Source organism: Emys orbicularis, chromosome 17, assembly GCF_028017835.1.
Source record: "Emys orbicularis isolate rEmyOrb1 chromosome 17, rEmyOrb1.hap1, whole genome shotgun sequence".
Taxonomy (NCBI): Eukaryota; Metazoa; Chordata; order Testudines; family Emydidae; genus Emys; species Emys orbicularis.
In genome coordinates, this window is record NC_088699.1 from 24,896,180 (window position 1) to 24,906,153 (window position 9,974).

General features: G+C 56.1%; 1 protein-coding gene across 1 annotated transcript; it reads left to right on the plus strand.

Moving 5' to 3' along the window:
• Nucleotides 1-6,583: 6,583 nt before the first annotated feature.
• TMEM270 (transmembrane protein 270) lies at nucleotides 6,584-8,394 on the plus strand. Its single transcript, XM_065418176.1, has 3 exons — nucleotides 6,584-6,634; nucleotides 7,115-7,555; nucleotides 8,080-8,394. Exons 1-3 carry the CDS (start codon nucleotides 6,584-6,586, stop codon nucleotides 8,392-8,394), a joined length of 807 nt encoding a protein of 268 aa, XP_065274248.1.
• Nucleotides 8,395-9,974: the final 1,580 nt, after the last annotated feature.

The following is a 9,974-nucleotide window of genomic DNA, read 5'->3' on the forward strand; positions in this document are numbered from 1 at the left end:
GGGAGCAGGGCGGATTTGACCTGGGAATGTAGCCTGGGAGTTACATTGAGCTACCTGAGCTGTAACCTGAGCCAGGAGGGGGGTTGGGAGAAGTGACACCTTCTGCCCGGGAGACGGAACAAAGGAGAGGAGGAGCAGAGGGGACGGGGGAGAGAGCTGCTGGAGGGTTTTGGGGAGTTCTTCAGTTTTGGGCTGGGAGGTGCAATGCAGGGAACCCCAAGCTGAGGTCTAAGCTCCCTGCACTCCCCAAGAGGACTTGATTGAGGGGTCCTGGTTGTATCTACAAGCTCTGCTGTAGACTGTGTTCCTGTTATCCAATAAACCTTCCGCTTTACTGGCTGGCTGAGAGTCACGGTGCATCGCAGGAAGCCGGGGGTACAGGGCCCTGAGTCCCCCACACTCCGCGACACCATGACCCCCCACAGCCCCTGGCCAATCCATGACCCCCCACAACCCCTGCCTAATCCATACCCTCCTCAGCATCCTGCCCAGCCATGACCCCCCCGCAGCCCTTGGCCAATCCACGACCCCCCCCCCACAGCTCCTACCCAGCCACGACCCCTCAACAGTCCTTGCCCAGCCCACAGCCCCCCTACAGCCTCTGCCCAGCCACAAACTCCCTCCACAGCCCCTGACCCAGCCACAACCCTCCAGAGCTCCTGCCCCAGCAATGACCCCGCCACAGCCCCTGCCCAGCCACGTGGTTAGGGGTTAGGAGGAAACTTCCCTCCTGCAGGGGGTCACAGACCTTCCCTTGGAGCACCTGACACAATCCACGTGGGAGCAGACCCACGCTAGCAATTCCTGCATTGTCAATGTTGGGGAAATTGTAGTTACCTCCTGAGACACAATGCCAGAACAGAGAGGGGTTGTGGGGACAGGAGACGAACTAAGTGGCCCATGGGAGTCAGGGGCAGGGAGGGGGTTCAGGAGATGGATGGGCACAGGGACAATGGAGCAGGTGTGGGATGGGCGACAGGGGGTAATGAAGCAGGGCCAGGATGTATGGATGGGAGATGACAGAGAATGGTGGTGTGATGGGAACAGGAGGGAGGCTAGAAAGATAGCAGAGTTCTCTTTCTATTGCATTCTGTCCAGGTTCTTGTACCACCCTCCTCACCACCGTACCAGTGTCGTCCCTCGCTAGGTGTGGCAGGAAATGGACTAACAAATACGTCCTTATGGTAGGGCAGTGTCCCGTGCACCTTGCATCTGCAGGGATTGGGTGTCACTGGCCATGTGGCAGCACAGGGAGCCCTCCACAAACCCTGCTGTCATGGGAGTGAGTTTGTAGGACCAGGACTGTGGGCCTGGCTGCAGAGGGCTCCCTGCACGGCTGTGGGGCCAGAGAGCCGATCCCTGCAGGTGCAAGGTGAGGGGAAGGCTGCGGGCCTGGCAGGGCAGAGACCTCTGGCCAGGACTGTGAGGATGATGAGACCCCTGCCATGGAGGAGGATACCAATGTGATATGGCTGTGAAAAAAGCTAATGCGGTCTTGGGATGCATCAGGTGAGGTATTTCCAGTAGAGATAAGGAGGTGTTAGTACCGTTATACAAGGCACCGGTGAGACCTCATCTGGAATATTGTGTGCAGTTCTGGTCTCCCATGTTTAAGAAGGATGAATTCAAACTGGAACAGGTACAGAGAAGGGCTACTAGGATGATCCGAGGAATGGAAAACCTGTCTTATGAAAGGAGACTCAAAGAGCTTGGCTGGTTTAGTCTAACCAAAAGAAGGCTGAGAGGAGATATGATTGCTCTCTATAAATATATCAGAGGGATAAATACCAGGGAGGGAGAGGAATTATTTAAGCTCAGTACCAATGTGGACACAAGAACAAATGGATATAAACTGGCCACCAGGAAGTTTAGCCTTGAAATTAGACGAAGGTTTCTAACCATCAGAGGCGTGAAGTTCTGGACTAGCCTTCCAAGGGGAGCAGTGGAGGCAAAAGACATATCCGGCTTCAAGACTAAGCTTGATAAGTTTATGGAGGGGATGGTATGATGGGATAGCCTAATTTTGGCTATTAATTGATCTTTGACTATTAGCGGTAAATATGCCCAATGGCCTGTGATGGGATGTTAGATCGGGTGGGATCTGAGTTACTAAAGAGAATTCTTTCCTGGGTGCTGGCTGGTGAGTCTTGTCCACATGCTCAGGGTTTAGCTGATCGCCATATTTGGGGTCGGGAAGGAATTTTCCTCCAGGGCAGATTGGCAGAGGCCCTGAGGGTTTTACGCCTTCCTCTGCAGCGTGGGGCACAGGTCACTTGCTGGAGGATTCTCTGCACCTTGAAGTCTTTAAACCATGATTTGAGGACTTCAATAGCTCAGACATAGGTCAGGGGTTTGTTACAGGAGTGGGTGGGTGAGATTCTGTGGCCTGCGTTGTGCAGGAGGTCAGACTAGATGATCATAATGGTCCCTTCTGACCTTAAAGTCTATGAGTCAAACCCCCATCCCACACCCAGCCTGTACCCCCACCCTTCCCCACTCCCCTTCTACCCGGGGCACTGGAGCAATGTGTACAGTGGGGGTGCTGAGAGCCACTGAACTAAACTGTAAACCCTGGATATAATGGAAACCACTTCAAGCGCACCCCCCGCACCTCTAGTTCCAGCACCTATGGCTGGGTCCCGGTGCTGGCCGCAGCCCCTGTGGGGCCTCAGAATGGGGCGGGCCCAACCTGGGTCTCCTGGCCCCGATCACTGTCTCCTGCCTCTGCGGCCGGCTGGTTATGGGGGCCAAAGCGTGGCCGGCAGGGTGTGGCCGGCACCCCAGGCACGCCAGGGGAGGAGCAGAAAAAAAGCTCCTCACTGGCCCAGGGCCTCTGCCCCGCTGCCCAGCCCAGCCTGTGGGGAGGGAGAGCCATGCCAGGCCTCCTGCAGTGCTCGGCCCGGGGAGGCCTAGGGCTGCGGGCTGGCTGTGTGGCTGCCGTGCATTTTGCTCCTTACACAGCGAACATGCAGAGAAAGAGCCACCCGGGGTCCAAATAGCCATTGCACTAAATCTACCCAACGCAGACGGCTGGCTGCCTGGGCACTGCTGTTCCGCTGGAACCCATGAGCACCATGAGCTGGCTCAGAGGCTAGTTAAAGGGCCATTGCCCTACAGTTACCATCAGCCTGGGGGGCTTGTTAACATAGGCCTTATCTACACACACAAGTTGCACCATTCTATCCTGGGAAAGCCTTAGCCTGGCCACAGTTACAGAAGTATAAGGGTGCTTATATGACATAGCTTATTGCCATGGGGAGGGGGAATGAGTTCTCCTGGGGAACACGTTCACCTTTATCCTGGTATAATAGCGCCCGCACTAGCAGTTGTACTGGTGTAACTATTGATGTAAAAGAATCACACCCTTGAGCCAGTTCTACCAGTACAAAAACTGGGTAGCCCAGGCCTTACATGCAGCCAGAGTTTAAGGCCAGAAGGGACTACCATCATCCTGTCTGACCATGTGTACATCACAGGCCACCAGCACCTGGACACATACCCCAAGGACTGAAATGAGGTCAAAGTATCACAGCCCAGGGGAGCCCAGACTATGATGTGACACATCAGGGACCCAGGGGCGCCAGTGCCCCAGGCCCCTGCAGTGGTAGGGAAATGATTGAGATCTACCCAAATAATCCTGGTGAGTGACCCAAACCCACAGACTGTAGCAGGAGGTGAGCTCGCATTCAGCCACCACATGGACTTGGGCTAAAGTTCCTACTTTCATCATTTATTGTGTTTGTCATCTATTATAAAGCAGCCCTTGGCCCTGCATGTGTACAGGAATGACACAGAGAATGCCTGTGGACTCTGCCATCTCTGCCATAGGTGCCAAGTCTGTGGGTGCTCCAGGTCGAGCACCCCCCGGCACATTGGAAAGTTGGCGCCTGTGATCTCTGCTGTCTATGAGGGTTCCAGATTAGCCTCTGGTTCCAGGGGCAGCTGCACACTTTGTAATCCCCTTACACCAAAGGGACGCACTTGGAGCTGTTGTGCAATAGTTTATGAATCACAGAATCTTCAAAATGTTGGGCTGGAAGGGACCTCGAGAGGTCACCAAGTCCAGCCCCCTGAGCTGAGGCAGGACCAAGTAAACCTAGACCCAGAGGTGAAAGTGGGCCGGTATGGGCTGGTACGGCCCGTACACAGCCGACGTTAATGCGCTGCCCCTTTTGCCCCCCCCAGGGCTGCCAATGGGGGGTGTGTGCAAAAGGGGCAGCTGCCCCGGGGCCCGGTGATTTAAAAGGGCCCGTGGCTCCAGGCCGCCTCTGCCGCTACCACAGCAGCGGCTGGAGTCCTGGGCCCTTTAAATCGCCGCCGGAGCCCCGGCCGCCACAAGCTGGGCAGCATGGAAGGGCTGGCTGGGGGAGGCTGACCCACAGCCCTGCCCCTTCCACCAGCAGCCCTGTCCCTTCCGGAGGCCCAGATCTGGGCCCCCGTACCAGTAAGTCTTTTATGTGACTTTCACCCCTACCTAGACCAGCCCTGACAGGTGTTTGTCCAGCCTGTTCTTAAAAACGTTCAGTGCTGGGGATTCCACAACCTCCCTTGGAAGCCGGTTCCACAGCTTAACTACCCTGAGAGTTAGAAAGTTTTCCTAATATCAAAGCTAAATATCCCTTGCTGTAGTAAACCCAGTAATTTTTGTCCTACCTTCAGTGGATATGGAGGACAATGGATCACCATCCTCTTTATAACAGCCCTTCACATATTTGAAGACTGGTATCAGGTTCCCACCTCAGTCTGCTTTTCTCAAGACTAAAAATGCCCAGTTTTTTAACCTTTCCTCATTGCTCAGGTTTTCTAACCCTTTTATCATTTTTGTTGCTCTCCTCTGGACTCTCCAATTTGTTCACATCTTTCTTGAGTGTGGTACCCAGAACTGAACACAATGCTCCAGCTGAGGCCTAACCAGTGCCAAGCAGAGCGGGATAATTACCTCCTGTGTCTTACGTACGACGCTCCTGTTAACACCCCCCAGAATGATATTAGCCTTTTTTCCAATAGCATCACATTGTTGGCTTATATTCAATTTGTGATCCACTAGAACCCCCAGATCCTTTTCAGCAGAACTACCACCTAGCCAGTTATTTCCCCATTTTATAATTGTGCATTTGATTGATCCTTCCTAAGGATTTGCACTTGTCTTTACTGAATTAAATCTTGTTGATTTCAGACCAGTTCTCCAGTATGTCAAGATCATTTTGAATTCTGATCCTCTCCTCCAAAGCATTTGCAACCCCTCCCAGCTTGGTGTCATCCACAAATTTTGTAAGCCTACTCTCCATTCTGTTATCCAAGTTATGAAAGAAAATGTTGAATAGTACTGGACAGACCCCTGTGGGACCTCACTAGATATGTCCCCCCAGTTTGACAATGAACCATTGATAACTACTCTTTGAGTATGGTCTTTCAACCACTTGTGCACCCACCTTATAGTAATACTGTACGTTGGGCTGGTTACTGGGGAGTTTAACATATGACTATATTGGGTTATCTCAATAGGGGCTGTCTGGGAAACAGGCAGGAAGAAACAGCCATCTCTCCGCAAACAGTGAAGAGTTAAGAGACAATGCCAGGATCAATACTTTGGTTTAAAAAGGCCATTTTGTCAAGGGAAGAACTACAGATGTCCAAACTCAGGTCTGCAGGGCAGCCACAGCCGATACAGAGGCTGGTTTAGTGGAAGAGTTGCCAAATTGCTCCCCAGGAGAGAGAAAGGCAAGAGATGCACCAGAGAAGGGTCAGAGGTGCGGCTAGCCCAGTAACCACGACGTGGAGTTCAGCTACAGAGCTAGGCTGTCTGTCTGGCTACATAGCTTGGGGCAGTGAGTTTCCCAGCCCCGGTTGACTGACTCAGGCTCAGGACTCATGCTAAAAACTGCTGTGCAGGCGGTGCGTTGAGAATGCGGCTCAGGCTGAAACACCAGCTCTGAAGACTAAGAAGGAGGACGGGCTTCAGAGCCAGAGCTCCAGCCTCAGCCGCAACTTCAAAGCGCGGTCTGCACAGCTATTTTTAGGGTGCTTGCATGAGCCCTGCTAGCCCATGTCTGTTGGCCCGGGTTGGGAGGCTTGTGCAGACGAGCCCCCAAGGCTCCTTAGCGCCCGGGGCGAAATCCTGGCTCCATTGACCTCAGTGGGAGTTTGCCCCTGGGCTTCTGAGCCTTTGGCTAATGAAGCTAAAATACTACAGGGAGCGCTGCTGGGGAGCCTGGGGCTGTGTGGTGGGGTTCACAGAGCAGGGGAGCTGGAGCTGGATGGACCTGGATCGCAGGAACAGTGCGAAACTGAGGAGAAACAAATTGTTATCACAGCAGCTAGGAGGCCTCCCAGCTCTCCTGGCACCCATCCTTCAGAGATACTGCTACCTCATCCATATGGCAACTATTGTCTGGCTCTGCATTATCCCTATGGCAACAAATCTGGGGCTCTGGCATCACCATAACAACCATGGCCATGGTAACTGCTGGGGGTCTGGCTTGTGCCTTGCAGGGTGGGCCTGATGTCACAGTGTGTGCTCAGTGTGAGCTCAGCACTGAGGGCTTCCAGTGCTGGAAGGAGCTGGAGGGCAGGAGGCCTCACTATGGGCACACAAAGGGCCATGGCTGGCCTCACTGACATCTTGATGGACCTGGTGAGAACTGTCACCCTGGTGGCTGACCAGAATGGCTGGGGAAGAAACCAACTCAGACCCAAGGAAAACCTGATCCTGGATCTCTGGGCACATTTCTCCAGTGCACCCATCCATCCCCAGACCTACTGCACTGGCCCCAGGGCACTGGGTGCACCGTGGGGGTGGGGCCATTTCTTCCTCGGTCCTGGAGCAGTGGGTGCTCCCTGGGGGTGGGGCCATTTCTCCCTCAGTCCCGGGGCAGTGGTGCCCCTTGGGGGTAGGGCCATCTCTCCCTTGGTCCCGGGGCAATGGGTGCCCCCTGGGGCGGGGTCGCCTCTCCTTAATCCCGGGGCAGTGGTGCCCCCTGAGGCCTGGGCCGTGTCTCCCTTCGGTCCCGGGGCAGTGCTGCCCCCTGGGGATGGAGCCATGTCTCCCCTGGGTTCTGGGCCAGCGTGTGCCCCCTGCTGGCGCTATGCTCCTCACTCTCACTTTTCCCCACAGCCTTATGTGAATCATGTTTGTTTCTACAAATGGCTGCTCTGGAAGCTCGTCCCTTCCAGTCGCTGGGCTGCCAAGCTGCCCGAGGTGGCTGATATGCATGTTGCCTGTTCTGAGCCACAGAATGCCCCAGACGAGGCCTCTGAGCAGGGGCCAGAGGCCTCTTTGCCCTCAAGGCACAAGGCTGTGGTGCGAGGTTTACTAAACCCCTTCTGCCTTTGGCTGCTGTCTCTGCGTGAGAGCCTGCTCGGCTGGTACTGCTACCTCTGGAAGGTGCAGGAGGACGTGGTCAGCTACATCCATCTCTCGCTGGAGTTCTGCACCAGCATGTTCTTCTCCTGGGCCCAGAACCTGCTGGTGGGCTGCATGCTGCTGCTGCTGCTGGTCTGGAAGGCTTCCCAGAGAGTCCAGCAGTGTGTCCAGACGCAGCTGCAGTGGAGCTGGGTGAGAAGTGGGGGGAGAGGGCTGCCAGGACAGGGTGTCCCACTCACAGGGGAATCCCCAATCTGGGGTCTCGGCCACACCCCTGGCATTGGAAGACATGGTGCGAGCACCTCCCGGCCCCGGGGCTGTTGGGAGGAGAGCGAGCTCCTGCTGGAGCCGGTGTGGAGGAGGGGGGAGAACATGACCCCCCAAAAGGGATCAAAGTTAAATTTCTGCGCACGCCCCTGGTCTGCCTGCCGTCTCCCCTCCCAGAGCCAGCCTGCCTCTGTGGCAGCCTCCGCAAAGTCCCCTTCACTGTGTGGATTGGCCCTGGCTAGCCCCACACCTGCCTGGCCAGTGTTTCTGAACTGCCCCTCGCTGGGTCCCTGCTCCCTGCCATGCCGGCCACCTGAACAGGCCGGGTTGCTGGAGCTGTGTAGCCTGCCCTGGTGTCTCCAAGCACCGGGCTGTGCCTGTGGTGCTGGCACTGACTCTGCCGTCTGTGCTGGCCACTCATCTCCCTGCCCTGCCTTTGTCTCTGCCAGAGGGCACTCGAGAGGCAGCTTGTTACTGTGCTGCCGCTGCTGCTGACCTGCTACTGGCGCCTGGAGAGTCTGGTGGCCCCAGTAGTCTGGGGCCCTGCCTACTGCATCACCAGGATTACCGGCCTCGTGTCCTGGCTCCTGCAAGCTGCTTTTGAACATACCATCAGTGTCGCTAGCCAGGCGGAGGAGGAGGGCGTGAAGATGGTGATGATGAAGACTGAGAGGGGAGGAAGGCCTCACGCGGCCCTCGCACCAAAGGATTCACATTTCCTTGGGAAGGAGGCCAAAGTCGAAGTTTCTTCTCATGGCCTTTAATAAATGCTGCTGGGAAAGCTGCTCGTCCCTCACAGGTGGGGTTGGGGAGAGGAAGTGGGAATATGCAGAGAGCCCGTTGTCCAGCAGTGGCCAGAGCGCCCCCTCCTGGCAGAGACCCTACCTGAAGAGCTGGGGGTCTCCAGGTTGAGTGTACGTCCCCCAATGGCTGTGTAAGTGGCCCCAGAGTAGGGTGACCAGACAGCAAGTGTGAAAAATCGGGATGGGGGTGGGGGGGTAATAGGAACCTATATAAGAAAAAGATCCAAAAATTGGGACTGTCCCTATAAAATCGGGACAGCTGGTCACCCTACCCCAGAGGAATGTTGATGGGGTGCGAAGGGCACAAGCAACTGTCTGCGCTTGCCCCCTCAGGGGGCCTCCAGCACAGCAGTCTGGGCCTCAGGTGGGTGGCTGGGAGCCGGCACCTAACTTGGGCAGCTTCTCCGGCAACTCGGCAGCTTTGCGAGCTGGGCAGGCGCCGCCTCTGCCTCGCAGGCTCTGCGTGTCTGGATGCACTGGCTAAGGTGCCTGGCCTGCGCTTGTCACTGCATGGTGCCTCCAGCTTCATCGATTTTCGAACCAGAAGGGACCACGTGGTCATCCTGTGTCCGGCCTGGATAGGCCAGAGACTCCTCCCCCCAGTGCGTCCTGCATGGAGCCCAGCAACTTCTGGCTGAGCTAGAGCGACTCCAACCCCGATTGAAAGACTCTCCGGCCTGGCAGCCGGGGAAGCGTGTGCTGCCTTGCTGCTGAAGAAGGGGGAGCAGAGCAGGCAGGCTCTTAAGGGCAGGGACGAGTTCTGGGTTTGTGCAGCACCCAGCACAGTGGGGCTGATCCTAGCTGTGCTACCCATCACACAGAGAGCACAGAGGAGGGAGCGGCCCTGGCTCGGCCCTCAGGAGAGCTCAGTTCCGTTCTTGTCTCTGCCATTGACACCCCGTGTGACCTCAGGTGAGTCACCTGACCTTTCTGTGCCCAATGGCTGGCTCGTCAGACATGAGATAAAGGGAACCAGCTGGCTGTGCCCAAAGACAGCTGGGATTCCCCTGTAGGGTGACCAGACAGCAAGTGTGAAAAATCAGGACAGGAGGGTGGGGGGAGGGGAGGGTAATAGGAGCCTACATAAGAAAAAGACCCAAAAATCGGGACTGTCCCTATAAAATCGGGACATCTGGTCACCCTATTCCCCCGGGTCCCGCCGCTGAGGTTGGGGCAGCCCAGGACCTAGAGCATGGAGGAGAGTCAAGGGCAGGAATGGAGAAGATGCTGCCCACTCTGTCTTTGTGATGTTGGCTGGGTTTGCTGGCTTGTGCCCATGGTTCCTGCGGGGCTGTGTGCCCAGGGTTCAGCCATTGGCTCCCCAGGGTGAGCCATCACCAGAACATGCACCTCTTCCACAGAGCAGTACTTGCTTTGCGCCTCTAGAGGGCACCTTCTACCCACAGGTCACTGCCCCTTGCTTGGCAAATCCACTGCAAGCTGGAGCCTGCTCTGTACATGGGGAGAATGGACTTTGTGACACGGCTCCTGGCACTGCCCTGGGGGCATGCATGAGGCCCCAGTGCCTCCACCAGTTGGGC

What these genes read in the sequence shown, in the direction of transcription:
- TMEM270 (XM_065418176.1), top strand. Translation starts at nt 6,584, where the DNA reads ATGGGCACACAAAGGGCCATGGCTGGCCTCACTGACATCTTGATGGAC. An exon ending in CTGACATCTTGATGGACCTG is followed by an intron (nt 6,635 to 7,114) that starts GTGAGAACTGTC and finishes TTTTCCCCACAG; the next exon opens with CCTTATGTGAATCATGTTTG. An exon ending in CGCAGCTGCAGTGGAGCTGG is followed by an intron (nt 7,556 to 8,079) that starts GTGAGAAGTGGG and finishes TGTCTCTGCCAG; the next exon opens with AGGGCACTCGAGAGGCAGCT.